This window comes from Heloderma suspectum, chromosome 1, assembly GCF_057233095.1.
Source record: "Heloderma suspectum isolate Gila_16-S chromosome 1, 16-S_ref, whole genome shotgun sequence".
Taxonomy (NCBI): Eukaryota; Metazoa; Chordata; class Lepidosauria; order Squamata; family Helodermatidae; genus Heloderma; species Heloderma suspectum.
This window is the reverse complement of record NC_139458.1, coordinates 7,257,309-7,279,017: the sequence shown is the minus strand read 5'-3', so window position 1 is coordinate 7,279,017 and position 21,709 is coordinate 7,257,309. Positions and strand designations below refer to the sequence as shown.

Below are 21,709 nucleotides of genomic sequence, written 5' to 3'. Positions count from 1 at the left end.
GCATAAACAATATAAATTAAACCTGTGTCCCATGGGCCAGATACAGCCTGTGGGATTCTCCATCTAACACACCCGCTTCTTCCCCAGTCCCCTCCCCAGGCAAAGAAAAGTGCTTATCAGCAGCTGATCCGAGAGAAGAGCTTTTCCCTGCTCCACAGCGAGGAAGGAGCCTAACACAGTTTGGGAATGTCCTGAACATGGGCCCACATTACATCGGGCGGTGGATACAGACTGACTGAAGCTCTCCAGCACCATCCTTGCAAAACACCAGCTGCAGCGATTCCCTCATTCCCTCCCATCCTTTTTTGTCTTGTGATTTCTGTTTCCTGGGGAGTAACACTTTTGAGAAGATCCAGGCAGAGCTGAGGCTGCTTTCTGACAACCCATCTAATCCCCAGGGCATTTCACAGGAACGCAAGAGGAGACCTGCCTGATTAAATGAAAGAAGGGCCCATCTTGCCCACCGACTTAGCCAACCCGCTCCCTCTGGGAAACCCATAAGGAGGGCATGAAGGCAAAAGCCCTTGCGGCTGCTCCCAACCCACAGCTGGCGTTCAGAGGTAGGCTGCCCCTGAACCTGGAGATTGCACATACCCACCATGTCTGGCAGCCACGGGCAGATGGTTCCCCTGAAGGAAGCCCTGGAGCAGTTCGTAGCAATTACAAGGCCTGCAGCACTTTGCCTTGAAAGACACAATGCCTTTGAGCATGTGCAGAATATATTTCCTTCACCACTGAACAACCACATCCGCCTGCACACATCTAGGATTAAGAACAGAGCTTCATTATTAATTTAGTTATTTCTTATATTTATATCCCACTTTCTTCCATCGTGGAATGCCAGGCAGTATTACACTGCATGCGTGCGTGAGTTCCCAAGCAGTCTCCCATCCAGCCTCTGGCCAGTCCCAGGCCTGTTTAGCTTTAGTAAGGGGGCTGCATCCCATGCCTTTCAGACTATAGCTGTGTCCCTAGATGGGACAGTGTGGCTTAGAGATCAGTTTAAGCCTCAGCCTCTTCTTCCAGATTTGCTTCCTGGGGAGCCTGCGTTCAGGGGAAATAGCTTCACCCCCTATAGTTAATGTCCATGGAAGCTCAGATATGTAGTTCCTGGCAAGGGATAGATGGGACCTTTAGTCGTGTGCTGCCAAAGCAGTCTGGTCTTGATCTTTTGGTGGCGTACGGATGCCGATCAAGGGCCTCACACAAGTGGCAAAAGGTCTTAAGAGCCAAATTATGCTGCAGCTTGTAAGCATGGGATGCCATGCCACAGGAGGTCAGGCGGCTGCTTTGCTCTGCTTCGTGGGTGTTAATGTGTGACCCACTCTGCTTCCCCTATGCCGTGAAGTTATGGGGAGACTTGCATTGGAACCTCTGCCAGCGGCCAACAGTGCTCAAGAATGATGTACACTAGCTCTGAGGGTTGTTGCCAGAAAGGCAGGTATTTTAAGTTCTCGGTGGATTGTGCTGCAGGCGTGCAAATCTTGATGGTTCAGAACTGCCAGCATGCCTCTGAATAAAAACTTCTTTATAAACCACAGTACAGATTCTTGCTTCAAAGGCTGCCTGAATGCGCCATCTGTGGGGTATTACATTACCGCCAAACTTTTTAAGCTGTCTGAATTGCCATGACTCCACCAGATGTCTTACATACATGGCTCTCCCAAATCCTGCATTTAAAGTTGTGCTCATTCCCCTAAAAGGGAAAATGCACACAGTGGCCAGGACTACAAATCTCAGGGGCTGTAAAGGTTAGAGCTGCAGAAAAGAATATTCTCAGAATCAGCTGGGGCTCGTATGGAGAACCTCTGGTTCTAGGTGGTGGTGCAGAGAGGAAAAGGAAAGGGGCAGCAGCAGCTTCTTGTTCAAGGTCCACCCCTCAGCCAGTTTGTTCTCCTTGGTCTGGGGCCTCGTATAAGTGCTTCCAGGTGAGCCCTCTGCAAGTACGTGGTTCGGGCGTAAGCATAGTGCATTCAGTTAGTACCTGGTTGAGCAACTGCCTCCACCTTGCCACCTCTCTGCATCTCACTCTCCAAGGACAGACACCTTGGCTGTGACCCCAGCTGATGGATGGCTCTGCTTTGGGGAGTCCCTTCCTTCACAATGCCTTTGGCGAAAGCTTCCCCTGCCAGAGCTCCCTGGCAACGCCAGCCCCTGCTCTCGCAGACACTCACATATGGCTCAGAGACAGCTGCCTACAGATGACAGCGCTGGCAGACTCCCAGGGGCTCTGCAACCCAGAGGCTTCATAGTTGCTTGGGGTGTTAAGAGATATGGTATTTAACCTACCTCACAGGGTTGTAGTGAGGATAAAATGGAGGGTCATTACACCACAGAGGGCTCTTGGAGGAAAAGGTGGGGTATAATTGTAATAAATAAATATTTCGTGATGCTTCCTGGATCCTTCCCATGATGCCAGCACACAAGCAGGTTAATGTCACACAGCAAACAGTCTTGAACCAGAGGGCCTGCTGTGAAGCACAAGTTGCAGAAGGTGGATCTGCAAGCAGGGGGTTGGGCTATGGAGGGCTGAAGCTAAGGTGGGCAGGTACAAGCTTTGCATGTTGAAGATCCCAGTCAAATGGGTCTTGGGTAGCAACACTGAGAAAAACTCTTCTGCTCGAGATTTTGCAGGGCAGCTGCCAGTCAAAGTAGAACGCAGAGCAAGTATACAGCAGCTTTGTAAGAGCTGCTCTGTTGGCGCACCATCTCACCCCTGCTGTTGGCTCAGCCCTGACTCTCAGCTGCAGAGATCAAGTCTATCCTTTCTGAGTTCACACGACCTAACTACTAAGCCAGCAATTTCTCTTTGGGAGCTGCTGACCTGGAGTGCCCACATTAAGATCAAGGCGACAGACGTAAGCACAGTGTGAGGGAGACTGCCGAAACAGCTGAAGTCAATGCTGGGAATGAGATACAAAGAGGAAAGGAGGTCAAGCAGAGGCCATGGGAAGGAGGGTCAAGTACTTTCAAGAAATAATAATCTTTGTTCCAGAGGATGTCGAAGAATGCATGCAATAGTCTCTCTCTCTCTCTCTCTCTGCATCTTCCATCTTTTTTCTTACCACAGAAAATCTGTTAAAGAGGAAAAGACATAATAGCTGCACAATGTATTTTGATTGTAGCACATCTGCAAGAACCCGAGATGGTTCTTTTACAGGTGCCATCCCCCCCGCCCCGCAAAAAACCCAGGACCCTGGTAACTGGAACCCTATTGCCAAGGTGAGAGAGGAGGAATAAAATGACGCCTCCCAAGGTATGAGCAACACAGAATTGGAGAAGTGGAGTGTGGAGAAGAGGGAGAGAGAACAGAACCCTTAAGTGGGGTGGGGGAATGAGCTGGTTTGCACTTGAAAGCCTGTGCCACCTTGGGCCAGTTCTGAGCCAAGGAAAGCTGGATCCAGTTGTGTACAGTGATCGGCTAAAGAATATATCAGAACATTTGCTTGTCTTGCATGACTTATTTTTTAGCGGTCAAGGGGAGGATGAGAAAATCTGCTGAATAATAAAGCCCTCTTTGATATTACCAGGCATGGTTCTTCCCACCCCCTTTCAAAGTATCCCTTCACAGCCATGGTGGCTAGAAACCTACCAGTTTTGTGGTTAAAAAAAGAGCTAAAAATCTCAGGATGAACCTATGAGCCCTGCTAGATCATAGCAAAGGTCTATTCCTTCAGCATCCTGTTTCCCAGTGGCCAACCAGATGCCCAGGGGAAGACCACAGGCAGGCCATGAGTGCAAGAGCCCTCTCCCCTGTTGCTCTTCAGCAACTGGTACTGAGAGACACGCAGACCCTGACCCTGGAAGTAGCATAGAGGCATCCTGACTAGTGGCCAGGTCCTCCAGAACTTGTCTAATCCCCCTTTAAAGCAGTCGCCACATCTAGTGGCAAAAGGCTGCCAGCACTGCAGCCAACCCCAGATCTCACGCTTGCGCTGTGCAACGGTGGAATATGCACAGCTCTTGCTTGTGAGCCAGAGTGCTTTGCTCTTCTGTTCCAACCAGAGCTCACTTGCTGACCAATGGAAGAGGGAGATCTGGAATGTTACGACCGTGAACAAAACTGCCAGCTACAGAGTGTTATAGGAAAGACACAGTTGACACAGATGTTCCAGCCCCCTCCTTTTCCGTGATGTTATTTATTGATTAGTAGAATTCATGCAGATCAGAGGAATTAGCAACAGTGGACATTCAGAGTATGAGAGGGTTTTGTTGGCTAATTAAAAATAAGGACTGGGTGTAAACTTTGAATGTACATATCATTATTATCATCTCTGCAGTAAATTCTTAGTGGCATTTTCATAAAATGGTGCTGAACAATAAGTAGGAACTGATCTGTTTTCACAGCTGGCAGTAATGAGAAAGTTTTTTGTGTTTTTTTAAAGTGTGAAAAGCAGACTTTGGGTGTGGGGTGGAGGGTGGTTTTGACAGAATTGCCTCTAACACTGGAGATTTTCACTGTTGGGAAAGATGGAACTGTGATTTTTTTGGGAAGTTTTTAAAAAGTGATCAAAGAGAATGGGGAAAGAAGAGTTCCGTTTTTAGAAATGGTCAAGATGATGACTATAGCTGCTTTGAAGATGCAGGAAATGTTATTAAGATTTAAAAAATTAAAAACGTTAAAACAGGTAAGGCTTTCAAAAAGCTGTAGGTGAAGAGATGCAAGGGTTTAGGGACATGGTTTGCATTGGGAAGAGGAAGCATTCTCACTGCTGAAATGGATGCTCCCATGTATATGAAAGAAGGTATGAAAGGAGGGGAGCTATTCAAAATACTGAGTACTAGTTCACACTGTATGCATTCTGTGAGTGCACACCAATGATGAAAGCATGTGCACCCAGTGGAGTTTCAGCGTTTAAAGGAAGTAAGCCTCTAGCGCTCATGGTTATACAGAGACCTAGAATATATGGAGCTGGTGCCTTCAGTGTTAAAACAGTCCCGGTCCTACTTCCTATAATCAAGAGGTGGGAGCTCTCCTGACTGATACCCTCTTTGCCTTGATGCCCCCAAGCCCTCCACACACAGCATGCCCACAGATGCAACTGCATGGAGGAAGTAATGTCTGACATATCACAACCACATTGACAAGCACAGTTTTCTGGAAACCGTTCAACAGGTGAATTGAACAAGTTAAAAAAAAGGGCGGCAATTGCACTCATATAAAGCACCGACTGTTAAGATGGTCTCATCAGGTCAGCCAGACTTCCTCTACATGAAGGATTTTAGAGCATCAGAAACATGCCTTTGTTTTCCATCTCTGTGATATTATCCCTCTCTTGTGTTCTCACTTGCTACCTGTACCTTTCAACACTGCTTTGAGTGCCCACCCTCTCATCTAAGGCTCTGCACCCGAGTCTCATTCATTGCCTCATATTGGTCTTCACCCACTTTACCACCTCCTATCCCTGGGTGGTGGACGGCAGTTGCAAGCGTGCTTCTTTGCTACTATTAGGTGTCTGGAAACAGCCGAAGAGTGTTGGTGGTCGTTAGGCAGCTATGTTCATATTTCTCTGGTTTCCATCTTTTTTTGGAACAGAAGTTGGTGGAGAGGAGGAGTGATATGAAGACTTTGGCCATGATAGCACCAAAGAATTGTGGCTGATTCAGTATAAGCAATCCTAGCAGCATCCAAGTTCCTTCAAACTTCCCTCCCTCCACACCCATTTTGATACCAGCCTGGCCCTTAACACAACTAGCTTTGCTAAAATTGGCTGTGAGGCTCTCCTGCACTCACCTCATCAAGAAAACCATTGGGGATGAGGACAGAAAGACGAGCATGAAGCAAGTCTGACATCATTTTAAAACACTGTTGTACTGTTACTCAGGCCGTATCAACCTAATGTATTTAATGAAGAGAGTTTGGCCTTGATTGCCTTTATTGGCTTGGTAAGCTACATTCCATCTCACACAGGAAGGAAGGAAGGAAGGAAGGAAGGAAGGAAGGAAGGAAGGAAGGAAGGAAGCTCTCTGTGATTATCCTCCCACTAGAAGGAACCTCTGCAAACTGTCCAACAACATTGCTTTTAGATTACATTACTCTACCAATTGAAAGGTTACAGAGACAATGTTTAGCCCTAAACATTTTTAGTCTGGCTTGTGGAACAGGGTGATTTATCCCCCAAATATAATTAGCATTGACTTTGGAACACTTATGACTGAGCAACCCTGGCAAATACTATTATGGTCAAAAGATTATAGCTGTAATAAGAATAGATGCACCAGATCTCTTTTTGTGGAGTTGGTCTGTGTATTTCTGGGTTTTCTCAGAAAAGCAAAACACACTAGACTGCAAATTGGGCTTCTGGAAACAAGTAGCAGTTTAATATTCTCTTGGGGCAAACTTATTTTGTTTAGAAAGTGTTTGCTCTGCCCTTGTTTGAGAAAGGAGGATTGGCGGTAAGAACAAACCCAGGGAAAGAGCAAGCCAAATCAAAATTGATGCGAAGCCTGGAATGAGTTGGGAGGAGGGAGGGCCCAGTTTGGGGCAGGAAGGGGTCAAGTCTGCTGAACAACTGGGACTATTCTTCTGGGATTGTGCTGAAGGATGTGGATATTACCAACACCTAGTCCACAGGATCCAGGGGCAACCAGCAGCCACTGGCTGAGCTGCAGCCCTTGTGCCAGGTTTATCTTTTAACAGGAGTATGTGAGGAATGGAAAAGTGCGTCAAGATGTATGTGGGGCTATGGGCCAGACGCTGCCTGCCTGCACCAGTCTGTACTCATAACACTGTACTGATAACACTGCTTTTATTTCTTCTTGCTCTTACCCCACAGCAAGTAGCAATATACAATTTCTGTTTTATCAAACACAACAACCTTTTGATGTCATCAAGGCTGAAAGATAGCCACTTGGTTTATCCCAATGAATGAACTTTCCAGCTGAGGAAGAATTTGAACTTGTATCACATCCAAGCTCAGCATTCCACACACTGTACCATATATGGCTGAACCTACATGAAGGATGTGGATGTAGCCACCTCCTGACAGGATTTTTCTAAAAGAGGACAAGAAGAAACTGACATGAGGACTAGATGTTAAATAAAAGATTCAACCTTTATTTAAAATACAACACATTTGTACATAGTTTTTATGTCATGGACTATTGAACACAATACTGGTTTATGCCTTGGCATTGGGTAGGTTGGGGTCCCCCTGGCTGTTAGTGTTAATTTTGAAGAGGAAGCCCCCAATTCCAGGCAACTGAGTTTTGTTGGTAAGGGCTTTGTGGCACAGCTATAACTAAGTCAGGATTTTAACTTAGATTGAAAACATACTGTAAGGCCAATACACTTGATACTATTGCGATTCCTACTTTGGCTTGTAAGACTAGTTTTAAAAGGAAAAGGAAGAAAAACCTGTACAATTTTATAAAATTTGTGTTTCTTTTTACATTAGTTACACAAAAACATCCTTATACTTCATAGACCTTTACTTCATATTGTAATGAAAAGTTTTTGCATATCATCTTAGATAGAGAGTGGCTATGCTGGTGAATACTTAATGTGTTTGTAATACAATATGGTGTAAAAAAAAGATAACAGGGAAAGAGAGAGACACACAATATATAAATGATTATCAAACGGAAACAAGAAGTTAACAGATACACATATAACCTAATGAAGGAATATTTTTCAAGGCCACGCATGATTGTTTTTGTAAAAGCTTCAGGCGGTTGCAATGGACCTGATTATATAGTGCGAAATATAAGGGTCCACCAAGCACCACTGCTGCACATGGGAGTCCATGCACAAGCCCCCACTGAAGTGAATGGGGAAAGGGGGGCAGCAAAAAGGCCTTCCTAGATTGCACACCAAAAATTCTACCCTAAAATTAGGAAGGATGTTGAACACATGGTTGTCAATTTTACAATATATATATATTTGTTTAAAAACCTCACGAAACATGCATTAAACATGATAAATAGACTTCATATAGATTAGGCCCTGGGTATCTTTATAGTTAGATGGCTTAGAGTTTTTTTTACTGATTTGGTTAGCTTACATCTGTCAGAAATTAACCTGATTAGCCCCCCAACTGTCTTGCCGACTGAGGAGGGAAAAGAGGCACAAGCGTATGCATTACACAGTCTTGTTCTAGCAGATTAACGGAAGTGCTGTTTAGTGCACATACAAACTGGTCTGCTAATGCAAAAGTTTCCATGATATTAAAAAGAAAAGATACACTTCAAGCTTAACTTGATTAAGCAGCATATTTCAAATAACAGCTTTTGAAGTTAAATATTAATATGGCCATTGAGTTTATGTCAGTACAGGAGAACTCATCCAACTCACACCCAGCCACTGGTCAGTTTGTAGAACATCTCTTCATCTAAGCTTTCATTCTGGTCTTTTGCACGCGTCGACAGAAAAATGTAGCCACCAATGAACTCATGCACCACTTTGCAATCCACTTCAGTGCAGATGAAGGATACTCGAACATCATCTGCAAATTCTACTGTTACCTTGAAGTGCAAAAACAAACAAATGCTTTATGTGAACCTAAGGGTTCCCCATCACAATACTGCCATTTGGCTAACATCCATTTATTTGTATCCCAACCTCCTCCGAAGAGCTTGGGGCAGCAGACACAGAGTTACTCCATTCTATCCTCACACCAACTCCAGGAAGCAGGCTAGGCTGAGACTGAATGTTTGGCCACAAACCACCCAGTAAGCTTCATGGGCAGTAGGAATTTAAGCTCTGTCTTTCTATTCCAAGTCCAATATTCTACCCATGACAACATAGTGGCTCAATCCAGATGATCCACCCACTCATGGCTGGGAGGATCAAGAGTGTGACACATGCTCATGTGCTCCCTTCCCCCTCACCCATTAATTCCCTCCTTAGTTTCCTCTAACCACAGATTGCCATGACATCTGAACTGGGGAACTTGGTTAGTGCTGATCTCCAAATTATGGTATGTAAGCTCACTTCCAACCATAGTTTGTAGCTATACCTTTAAGGTTAGTGCTAATCAAGTTTATTCTCAGTTCTCAAATCACTATTTGGAGGATTGTAATGTGAGGTCTGACCTAGGCTCTTTGATGGTCAAAACAAGAGTGAAGGTTAAGATGGACATAATATCTTGCTAAAGTCAAGGGGAAATGTAGCTAGTGGAGTACAGTGGAAACTAGTGAAGTCCTGGGTTCAAATACGATCTCAATCATCAACCTACCAGAGGGCTTTAAGGCAAGCAATTCTCTCTCTCAGCTCCCTACCCCCATCTGCAACATGGGTATAATAAAACTGATGTAACATATGTGAAGTAGTGCTTAGAACACTTGAAATGCTATGTTCTATTGTGATATGGTTGTGCTGAGTCTGCTGGGTACCACAAGCACCGCCAAGCACTAATGTTAGCCTTGAACACTTAAGAACGTAAGAAGAGCCATGGTAGATCAGACCAAGGCTCCATCTAGTCCAGCATTCTGTTCACACAATGGCCAACCTATATGGGAAACCCATAAACAGAGTATGAGTGCAACAGCACCCTCCCACCCATGTTCCCCAGCAACAGGTGTACATAGGCTCACTACCTCTGATACTGGACGTAGCATATAGCCATCAGGACTCGTAGCCATTGACAGCCTCCTCCTCCATGAATTTGTCCAACCTCCTTTTAAAGCCGCCTAAAGAGGTGGCTATTACTACGCCTTGTGGTAGTGAATTCCATAGTTTAACTATGCGCTATATGAAGAATTCCTTCCCGTTTATCTGACCTGAATCTCCCACCAATCAGATTCATGGAATGACCCCGCTGGGTTCTAGTATTCTGAGATGGAGAAAAATGTCTCCCTATCCACTTTCTCAACACCATGTGTAATTTTGTACACCTCTATCATGTCCTCACTCACTCACCTATTTTCCAGACTAAACAATCACAGCTACTGTAATCTTTCCTGATAAGGGAGTTGCTCCAGCCCCTTGATCATTTTAGTTGCTGTTTTCTGGACTTTTCCCAACTCTACACTACCCTTTTTTAGCTGCAGTGACCAGAACAGTACACCGTATTCTTAGTGTGGTCGCACCATAAATTTGTGTAAGTTGAGTTTGCAGTACCCAGAGACATGATCATGCTGGCTTCTCTGACAGGCTATTCACAAGACTCTGTTCTCTCATTTGACTGGCAGCTGAAAAGATCTTGGATAGTCTTATCTTTCATCACACAGTTTTCTTATCAAGTGAATGTTGCATCTTTTGATGAGTCACCAGCTGATTAAATGATAGGATCATCACTTTGCAGATGCTACATCAGTTAGTCACACAAATATTTCCTTCCACCAAGTTCAAGATCTCCAATACGTAATCAAAGAGCGTGACAATTTGAAGAACTTTAGGATGTTATATTGGGGTCATGATAATAGCTGAATCCCAAACAGCATCTAACTTTGTTATGTAACTACTGAGACAAGTGCAACATTCAAAGAGCAGCCTGTATGTCAGGAAGTGGCCTGACTTTCTCATCTGCTTGTACTACTTGTTTTAGATGCATAGTTATTTTGATGCTGCATTGTAGATTGACAAGCTATTGTCTTTGGACGTCACACAACTTTATTTTTGTGTAAGAATACAGTAATATATCTTATTTTTACATACTTTTACTCAGGGATTCTGCTAGGCACTTAAAAGATTTGGGGCCCAGGCCCATAGGACACAAAACTGCATATACTAATTTATATTTATATATGCAAAATTTAGAAATAATTTCTAGGATTTATTTAAATTTGACAGGAGGCAAGGCCAGCCAATTTATTTCTCATCCAAATAATCTCAAATGAAATAAATTCCTCAAATACTTTGCACCCTGGCCCCAATCATCCCAAATCAATGGGAAAAGTTTTTTCTAAGCTTAATTACTATGCAAGAGAAGATTTCTTTTTTTTGCCGGGGGGAGACTTACAGCATGTGGGAAGGTGAGGGTTCACTCTCCTCTCTCCAGCTGCAATCCCACTTGAAAAATGCCCCCTGCATGGCAATTAAGCTGAGAAAAAAAACCTTTCAATTGGCACCAATAGACACTCTGAGCTCTGTGGAACAGATCCTGTGCTTCAGGCCCAGGGCTCGACAGACTCAGATCTAGCAATGCCCCTGGTTCTACTGATCCCATATAACTCCATGTTTAATTCTACAGTGTAATTCTAATTGTCATTATTCAATTGTTAGGCATTATATCTTATGAAGTTCTTTCTGTGGTTATTGTACTTAAATCAACACACCTTCAGCTGTTTTGCAAGATTTGGGGGAACTGCTCTCCCCTCCCCTTTTTTTCTTACTAGCAACACTAAGGACAGTCAGCTAGCTGCTCAGTTAAGGAGATACTGACAGATATACAAGAACACTGAACCCCTCAATAACTAGTTCATTCTGGCTTTTTAATAAATTGAGTAGTGATAAGTTGGCTAGGAATACTAAACAGGAGAGGTGCAGGTGTCCAAGAAACAAATTAAAAATACCTTGAAAAATAAGCAGGAATTAAAGGCTGTAAGCTTTGATGAAATTCAGCCAAGCAGCTTGAAAGAGCTATCTCAGACATACCAGCAATTCTACTTGAAAACTTGCTGAAAACTGGTATTGCAGTGAAAGCTTGAAGGCAGCAAATATAGTCCCAGACTTCACACAAACAAACAAAAAGGAAGGTGCGGCCAATAACAGCCCACCTGGGAACTTAGCACACCCAGAGAGCTTTTGTGCACAAGGCTGCCTGCTTACCATCTTTATTTCCCAGTTCACATTCCACTGTTTCATGTTGCTGAAGCGCCACGTTTTGATGGCATCGCTGGTGCTGGCATCCATCCTGATCAGCCGGTTGTAGGCAATTCCAATAAGCTCCTCCTTCTTGCCCCCTTGGAACCTGCAATGTCCACATTTTATAAATGTTCTTGTTTTGAAAAACTGTGTTAAGGTTTTATTGTTTTAAATTGTGCACCACCTTGATGGCTCTTTAGCAAATAAGGCAGTATATAAATAATAATAATGGAACACTTTTTATCAGTGATTCACTCTTAAGCCCAAAAAAGTGCCTAAGAAAAAGAATGATCTGCCTCCAGAGACGTCCACCCCATATATGCACAGGGTGCCTTCGGACTGATTCCAGACACGCCTCCTGATTGGAAGGAGGTAAGCCTTCAGTAAGCCTTCCCCTTGCCTGCCCTCAGTCAGCCTGTGCTTAGCAGGGGTAATTCTGCCCTGTGTCTGCACTGGCTGGGACGGGACCATTCCATCACGCCTTATACAGAAATGCTAGGGAAGGACCTGCTCTTGGAGGAGGCTGTCTATTCTGCCTGATGTAACCCATCATGCCAAGATGCAGCAGGCAGGCTCCTCTGTGGGTGGCACTTTAATCCTTCAGATTTAGGTCTCACATACATGAGCAGTTTTCACGCAGCAGAGCGTTTGGGAACTAGGAATCTAGGAAGCTGCCTTATACTGAGTCAGACTCTGGGCCCATCAAGCTCAGTATTGCCAATGCTGAATGGCAACGGCTTTCCAGGATTTCAGGCAAGTTTTTTCCCCTGCCCTACCTGGAGATGCTGGGGATCAAACCTCGGACCTTCTGCATGCAAACCTGGTGCTCAGGGACCACTGAGCTACAGCCCCTCTCTGAGCAATGGCTACTACTCCTCTCCATTATATTGATTACGCTATACACTATTTAGGGTGAAAGAGGAGAGTGCAAAAGCTGGTTTGAAACTCAACATTAAAAAAAATAAGATCATGGCATCTGGCCCCATCACTTCCTGGCATATAGAAGGGGAAGAAATGGAAGCAGTGACAGATTTTACTTTCTTGGGCTCCAAGATCACCGCAGACGGTGACTGTAGCCATGAAATTAAAAGACGCTTGCTCCTTGGGAGGAAAGCTATGGCAAACCTAGACAGCATAGTCAGAAGCAGAGACATCACCTTGCCGACAAAGGTCCGTCTAATCAAAGCTATGGTTTTCCCAGTAGTAATGTATGGCTGTGAGAGCTGGACTATAAGGAAGGCTGAGCGCCGAAGAATTGATGCTTTCGAACTGTGGTGCTGGAGAAGACTCTTACGAGTCCCCTGGACTGCAAGGAGGTCAAATCAGTCCATCCTAAAGGAAATCAACCCGGACTGCTCATTGGAAGGACAGATCCTGAAGCTGAAGCTCAAATATTTTGGCCACCTAATGCGAAGAGAATACTCTCTGGAAAAGACCCTGATGCTGGGAAAGACTGAAGGCGAAAGGAGAAGGGGACGACAGAGGATGAGATGGCTAGATAGCATCACCAATGCAATGAATATGAACTTGAGCACAGTCCAGGAGAGAGCGCAGGACAGGAAGGCCTGGCGTGCTATGGTCCATGGGGTCACGACTGAACGAGTGAACAACAACAAAATGTTGCTTTTTATTTCAGCTGGTTTTGTTGTTATGAACCACCTTCAGTGATTTATCTTGGAAAGGCTGTGGATTTTTTTTTTTTTAAAGAAAATAATGGTTTAGGTTTTACTCAAGTTGTGTAAAGTGCACTTTCCCTGTGCATAATCCCAATGAGGCAATGCAAGAGTGGAAGGCTACATCATGATGGCCACAGTTTCACGCCCACAGTTATGGCCAGTCATCTGAACCCAAGGAGCCCGAACTAGCCATTCCTGTCTCTCAGCATATCAAAGCAAGGTAGCACACACTGCGAAAACAGCTTATATGGCTGTGCAAGGAAGTATACATCTGGACAACTGCATAGAACCACAGACCTTGCAATGAAGTGTGTGATGCCGAACTCTGGTAGGGACTGCCAAGCTTGTATAAATCTCATTTTGGCTTCAATAAGACTCATCTGAGCAACGTTCTGGTGGGCCTCCAAGATCCGGGCAGTGATCTGTGGGGGAGAGAGACAAGAGACTTGAGGCAACTGACCTGCATTTAAGGTGAGGTATTTATAACTGGAAGAGGGTCAGGGGAGAAATGCAGGTCAGCACCAAGAGGCAGATGGGGACAGGATGTGAGGGCGGGGGGAGAGTAGGAGGAGAAAATTTGTTAAAATGATCCCAACATGTTTCCTACTCAGTTTTTCCCCTGCACTTAAACTTGTAACAGTGCCTCTTCAGTTTTCCTTTAAAATTCAATTTATATCAGTACCAATTTTTGAGCATTACTTCTGAATATGTACTTTCTGAATTTCTGGGATGCTGTTCTGGTTATTTTTTTTGAGCTGAATATTCCCAGAAACAGCTACACACCCATTTATCCTATGAGGGGAACAGGGGACTTTGAGACAGTTTTGTCAGATGGAGAAGCATCTGGGATTGCACAAGGCCAGTTTTTCTTCCTCCTGAAGAGGAAATGTCCTGGGGGATTATTTCATGTGTATAACTGGCATACAGCATCATCTATTTGCAGGATGTAAAGCTGGAAAAAAAAAACCCTGAACAAATATTAGCTAGTGAAAAATAGCGTGGGCAAGCTATGAAGCAGCAGTGGGCATCTGAATCTGTGGCATTCAGATGCTTTGGCCTACAACTCCCATCAGCTAGCACAGCCAATGATGTGGGATGATGGGAGTTGAAGGGCAAAACACCCAGAGGGCCACAAGTTGCCCACCCCTGCTTTGCAGCAAGCAAAAGTTATTCTTCTCTTAATATAAATAATCTGCTTGGTAGCTAGCTTCTTGTAATCTCTCTGCTACTTTTAAAAATCAAAAGAAACACAAAAATGTTTCTAGCCCTTTCAAGTGTGGAAAACAGAAGAGGGGTCTGTAGGCAGCCTTGGCAGAAGCCTCTAGAGTAAAACAAACTCTGGGCAAATATTCTAGTGACCAGAGTTTGTGGCATTTCTGTTTCTCCCTGTGGCTCTTGTTTCTTTCCTCGCTTTGATTTTTTTCTGTCCTAGTCTTCAATGAAGGGTTTGGAGTTTTAAAAAACCAAGCATGTTAGCAAGAACAAAATACAAGACACAAGCTCGCTGCCAAAGAAGCTGTCCACTCTGGTGTTGGGGATGGGGAGCAAGCAGGAGGAGGAAGGAAATATATTTCTCATACTTTTCCTCTCGTTCTAGAATACGTAATCCTCATTCATATCTAAAGGATGTTAATGCAGCTATGCAATTTTTCACTCACCTGTAGGGAGTAGCAAAGGCCTTCGAGTAAGCAGAGGATGGTGGAGTGCCCCCCGCCCCCCGGGTCTGCCTGCCACTGCAGCACTATTACAGATACTGGGCCTGGTTGCTTTGCTTGAAGCTGGGCTGTCAGTACCCGCAGAGCCAGGGCTCACTCCTTCTTTGCCTTCTGCCTGGAAGGGCCAATGCCCTTTTAAGGGCTGAAATGAAGGAGTAGATGCACATGTGGTCACCACATGGTGGTGTTATGGTGGCTGCATGTTGCTGACTTCTCGCCTTGAAGTGTTTTTTTCGCCACCTCCACCATTGCTTCCACCACATTTCTTTATTTTATCTATTAGGGGACCGTTTTTTTAATTGGTCTTTATTGACTGTACAGCATCCAGCTGTTTAGACGATTTATTTATTACTAGTATTAAAGCAGAGAACGTACCACAGGAGCAGCTACATAAGTAAAGTGCTATAGAAACACAGTGTGCTCTTATGGCCGTCGTCTGTCTGTAGCTTCCTTTCCGTCTCATGGACCTGAAGCTAGATGTTCAGAGAGGGACCAGCAAGAGCAGCTGCATTAGAACTGTGCTTTTCCACAGCTCACTGATATATAGGTTATGACCTACAAAGCCCAGGCTACCTGAAAGATTGCCTTCTCCCATATGAGCTTGCCTGGGTTTTATGATCTTCAGTTGAGGTATTTAAGAACCTAAGGAGAGCCGTGCTGAATCAAGACCAAAGGTCCATCTAGTCCAACATTCTGTTCACACAGTGGCCAACCAGCTGCCTGTGGGGAAACCCCAAGTAGGACATGAGTGCAATAGCACCTTCCTGCCCAAGTTCCCCAGCAACTGGTATACTGAGGCATTCTGCCTCTGATACTTGAGGTAGCACATAGCCATCAGGACTAGTAGCCATTGATAGCCTCTCTTGATCCTGCTGCCATCAGAGGCACAGTTCATGATGATGCAAGACTGGGCCTTTTTGGTGGCCGCTCCCAGGTTCTGGAACTCCCTGCCATGGGAGCCTAGGCTGGCCCCTTCTCTGTTGTCCTTCCACCAGAAGACAAATATAGTTTTATTCAGGCAGCCCTTTGGCATGAAGCCTGGTCTGTTACTAAAGAGAATTTTAACTGGTTATTGTTATGTTTTTAATTTGTTTTGTTATGTTTTACTTAAGTATTTGTTTTTAATCTAGATTGTATTGTTGGCCACCACGAGTGCCATTTTGTTTTTCTGGTGGGAAGGTGAGATAGAAATAATTAATTAATTAAATGTGTCACCTACTCCTCTAAGCTAGAGTGTAAGACATTTAGAGCAGCCCTGCTCAATCAGAGCATTGGTCTGTCTAACCCAGTATCCTGTTTCCAGGAGCAGCCAGCCAGACATTTCACATAAGTATGATATGAAGGCCAGAATCCCCCAGTTGTCCTCCAGCAACTGCTACTCAGAACTAGGCTACCTCTGAACGTGGAGGTTCCATTTGGTTCCCAAAGTTACTGGATGTATCTAATCCCCTTATAAAACCAGCTAAGTCAGTGTCCGCTGCCACATCTTCAAGCAGGAATTTCCTTAAGCCAATTATGCATTGCAGTAAGTACTACTTTGTGATGTCAGTGCCAGAAAGTAAAAGAGGAGACACAAGAGGAGCTATATTAGCGCTGCACTACAGAAACAGAGAGCTCATCCCATAATTTACAATGCTGCTACGTAGTGTAAAATCACACCAAAGCATCTAGATCTCAAAACACGCGCTACATTTTTTGATGAGCATCTGAGAGAGTCTCTTCTCTGCTTTTAAGCATATATTCACAAAACAGCAAAAGTCTTAAGTGCTTGTTTATGTTATGTTTACTGTCACTTACCAAGTCTCTTATATAGCCTGGCTGCAGAGGGCAAATGCGAAGAAAAGAAAAGGAAGCAGAAAAAAAAGCAATCAGAAATATGGCAACAAAGCAAAGGGAGGAAAATGTGCAAATTATCAGCAACAATAGTTCAAACCAATAAACAAACCCAAAATCTTTCACACAACTTTCCTGGGGAGAAAAGCAGCAAGAAATGAACATGAGCATGAAAAAGGAGCAAAAAAGAGCACAGCAAGACCTTAATTCTAGAGTACAGGGAGGCAACTTTGGGCTCTTTTTCCATGGCCCATAATATTTTGAAGAGGCCCAACTTTTCTAAGATAATCTTTTAGCCCTCATGCTGACTGAGTTTATGGGAAATGGAAAAACAAAACAAACAAAAATGCTGAATATCATCTCAAATTAGGGAACAAATAAAGAGATTCTTCAGTGCAATCATGTTTCCTGAAGCTCTTGATTTTCAGATCCATGTAATGGGGGTGGGAGAGAGAGTTGTCAGACAAAAATATGAGATTAAAAATACTACAGAACAAGTGAAATACAACCACTATTTTCAGAGGTCTTAGTCTGCTGCAGGGAAAAACAGTCTTGTGGCACCTTAAAGACAAATGCATTAATTTTATTCACCTCTCTCTTTGTTCTGGCCATGTGAGCTCCCTCCTTAAATCCCTTCACCAGCTGCCTCCTGTCCACTTCTGGATCCTGCACAAACCTTCAAAACCTGGCTTTACCCCTCTTCATCTCCCTGCAACACATCCCCTCTTGTGACCTTCACTCATACAGCTTCACCCCCCGCAACTGCCCAAAGGTCTCCTACTCCCTGAAGCAAGTCCACCCATTTTCCCTTGCTACTTTATGCCTGGAACTGCCTCCTGGTATGCCCCCATGTGACCACCTCCCTGATTTCCTTTAAGTCCCTCCACAAAACTCACCTTTTCTGGGAAGCCTCTGGATCATCCTCTTAATTCTTAACCATTATTGTAATTAACATATCCCCCCCCCCTTTACCTATGCCTGCCTCCATTTCCCTCCCTCCCCCATGTCTATTTTGGATTGTAAGCCCCTTGGGAAGAGACTGGTCATACTTGTTCTTTATAAAGTGTTGTGTACACAGGAGGTACTATATTAACAAATGATAAACATATGATTGTGTGTTTGTTGTGGGGGTGGGATTGTAAGCACTGAGGTTAGAGGGAAACAAAATGCAAACAGTAGCAACTATGACAATTAAAGCTTTAAAAGTATGTAACATCGTTACATCGAAGGCAAAAGGAGAAGGGGGTGGCAGAGGATGAGATGGCTAGATAGCATCACTGATGCAATAAATATGAACTTGAGCACGCTTCGGGAGACAGCGGAGGACAGGAAGGCCTGGCGTGCTATGGTCTGTGGGGTCATGAAAAGTCGGACACGACTTAACGACTGAACAACAACAACATTACACTGACAATCATAAAGCAGAGTTGTTGATAACACGAACATCCTAGCAATGGTAAAAGACCCTGATGCTGGGAAAGACTGAAGGCAAAAGGAGAAGGGGACGGCAGAGGATGAGATGGCTAGATAGCATCACGGATGCAATGAATATGAACTTGAGCACGCTCCGGGAGAGAGCGCAGGACAGGAAAGCCTGGCGTGCTATGGTCCATGGGGTCACGAAGAGTCGGACACGACTGAACGACTGAACAACAACAACCACTTCATTCATCTGATGAAGTGGACTCTAGTTCACAAAACCTTGTATCATAATAAAACAGTATTGTTAATCTTTAAGTTGCCACAATATACTTTGCTGTTTTTACCTCTAACCATGGCTGTGTGTCCCACTGCATAACTGAACATACACAAATGACCTAAATTATATGCAAACTAGCTGGATCCTCCAGCATATTTTTAGCATGATGCATACAGCTAAATAAACTACTACCTACAATTCTGGAGCAACAACTCCTTCAATCATAGCAAATCAAATAGCAAAGGGGTTTCTGTCCCCACTCTTCTTTTGCAGTGAGTGATAGTCGAACTTATTTAGCAAACTACGATAGTCGAACTTTATTTCGCAAACTATGAAAAATTGCATACAGAGACTACAAAGGAACCTCGAAGTATTCAACCAATGCTACGTCACCAGTTTCTCTGATTCACTTCTGTGCACTGATTGTTGCAACATCACAGGATGACTTGCATGTGTGACTGAGACACCACCACTCTCACACCATAAACAGAACCGCCTTTTCCCCTGATGACACTTCAAAATACGATGCCTACTAATGGAGTCAGTTCACAATTTCTGCTCTAACTAGCCAGGAGAGGTGACTACACATGACTGGCCAGCCAGAATCATGGAAATGACACACACAGAAAATTCATATGGCTGCTACAACTCCATGCTAACATGAAGAACATAAGAGAAGCCATGCTGGATCAGACCAAAGATCCATCTAGTCCAGCATTCTGTTCACACAGTGGCCAACCAGCTGCCTGTGGGGAATGCTCAAGCAGGACATGAGTGCAACAGCACCCTCCTGGTTGTGTTCCCCAGCAACTGGTATACAGAAGCATACTGCCTCTGATATTCGAGGTAGCATATAACCATCATGACTAGTAGCCATTGATAGCCTTATCCTCCACAAGTACTGCAAGGCAAACAAGGCTAATTCCTTGGCTCAAAAGAGGCCTGAAGATGTGAGGAGGTTTACCTTTATTGGTCCACAGGTGCTGTAGATTTTTACATCCAATGGACTGCAACTTTGGAAGCAGCAACAGTTTCTCTTGCCTTTCATGTATTCCCTGCATTCTACAAATTCCATGAAGGAAATTCCATTTCCTTCATTCCCCCACACGACCCCCGTATCACAGGACCATGTGGGATTAATGCTGCGTCCACATGCTAATACAAATCAACAGAGCTATTGAGAAGCTTGATGGCTTTCCTAAATTAAAGCACCTACGTCTCAATTGAATCCTGCCCCACAGGGGTCTCCTGATTGTCAGAATCATTACTCTTTCCCCCACCACTTCTCCTGCCATCAGTAGTGTTGCATTGTATTGCGCTATTTCAAATGATTTGGGAGTCTTCTTTTCCATTTGTGTCCCCTTGTACATGCCCAAGTCTGCTTTGATTCAAAGGTTATAATTTTGTTACACATAACAATCTCTCTCCATCGCACTGGCTATAATGGCTCTTTCAGAGAGTAAATGAGGGCTATATAAAAAGGGAAACTCCGCTGCCAGGAAGTGGTCACATTATGCCAGTAAGAGATCACCCAGCCCTACTTCTCTGGATGGCAACCCCCCTCCCCTCATTCAGAGATCAAACACTAGCACTGCAATTCAAGTACAGGAAGCAACTTCCCTCTGCAATTAACTATGTTTCCAAATAACTGTCAGTCAGTCGTTTTAAAAACTTCTGCTGCTCTGCTGAAGTACTAAACTTGTCTTGTGTAATCTGTATCGACGTTTTCAGTTTCTCCTATCCTATCTTGATCAAATCATGCATGGCCTACACAGCTCCAAACAGAAAACTGGACTTACAGTTAAGTGTCCTTCTGGTCAGCGGAGAGTGGACCCAACAGCAAAGAGTTAACTCCTCCAGCTTGAGAAGGCAGGGCCAATGAAATTTCACTTCCACCCCTGGAGGAGGAAACCCCCCACAGTCACAAAACTTGCTGATAGCAGTAGAATCCTCTGAAACTACAAACTAAAAAACTTGGAAAGGATAAACAATTCCCACCAACTATGGGGGAAAACAGAGTGAATGAGTACTGGATAAGATAGAGGCCAAGGAAGTCCTATCTACCTAGGGGGCAGCATGTGAACATGAAGATTCAAGTCCCCCAAGCTCTCACTCAGGGTGGGCCTGTTGGGTCCACTCTCCACTGACCAGAAGGATACTTCATGGTAAGTCCAACTTTCCCTTCTCGGTCAGCAGAGGAGTGGAGCTAACAGCAAAGGGATCTCCAACAGCAGTATCCCTCCCCTGGGCAGGCATGGTGACTCATAGAACCTGTCGTAGAAGGTTCTACTATGGAACCTACTACACAGCAACCAAAGGATGTCTCTGCCAATGCATACCTGTCGATCTTGTAATGCTGGATAAAGGTAGAGGGATGAGCCCAGGTAGCCGCCCTGTAATCTTCCCAGGGGTGTTTGGGTCACTAATGCAGCAGAGGCTGAATGGAATGTAATTGCTGGAAGAACAGTAGGCCAAGAGATGCAGTCTCTGACTCACTGACTAATAGTACTTCTGGACACTTGACACCCCTGGTCCCCTTCTTTGTATAAAACAAAAAGGCTATCAAGAGTGCTCAATGTTCTATGTATGTCTGATGTAAATTTTTAGCTCTCTGCACATTTAATTTATGCCAGAACCACTCCATAGGGTGGGAAGGATTGGGGCAAAAATCAGGTAGGACAATATCCTGAGACCAATGAAAGGTGGAATTTATTTTAGGAATAAATGCTCAGTTAGTATGGAGAGTCATGCCTGTCAGGGTGAAAAACACACAGTGGCTCTCAGATGGAAAGGGCATGGAATTTCCCAACCCTCCCAGTAGAGATGACCGCCACTAGAAACACCATCTTCCAGGTGAGTTCCTTGACAGGAATGGAATGCAGAGGCTCAAAAAGTGATTTGCTGAGAGCCTTGAGTACTACACTGAGATCCTGGGTAGGGAATCTATGTATGGGAGCTAGAGGTAGAAGAGCCCCACCTTCAGAAATCTCTTGACTTGGGGGTGATGTGAGACAGCCCCCAGAACAGTATCCAAGGCCAC

General features: G+C 44.4%; 1 protein-coding gene across 8 annotated transcripts in view; it reads right to left on the bottom strand.

The window, feature by feature from the left end:
- Positions 1 to 2,345: 2,345 nt before the first annotated feature.
- The window catches only part of FERMT2 (FERM domain containing kindlin 2), a 159,642-nt gene continuing 140,278 nt past the window's right edge, over positions 2,346 to 21,709 (bottom strand). For 2 of the 8 annotated variants that reach the window (XM_084834662.1, XM_084834636.1), the window contains 4 exons: positions 16,935 to 16,955; positions 13,720 to 13,844; positions 11,711 to 11,852; positions 7,037 to 8,463 (listed from right to left, as the gene is read on the bottom strand). In XM_084834662.1, the coding sequence (XP_084690788.1) occupies positions 8,290 to 8,463; positions 11,711 to 11,852; positions 13,720 to 13,844; positions 16,935 to 16,955 (462 nt within the window). In that variant the 3' untranslated portion in view covers positions 7,037 to 8,289. Of the gene's footprint in view, positions 3,076 to 5,867; positions 6,997 to 7,036; positions 8,464 to 11,710; positions 11,853 to 13,719; positions 13,845 to 16,934; positions 16,956 to 21,709 lie in introns of those variants that run through there. The other 6 variants (XM_084834608.1, XM_084834628.1, XM_084834597.1 and 3 more) reach the window with 6 other exon arrangements.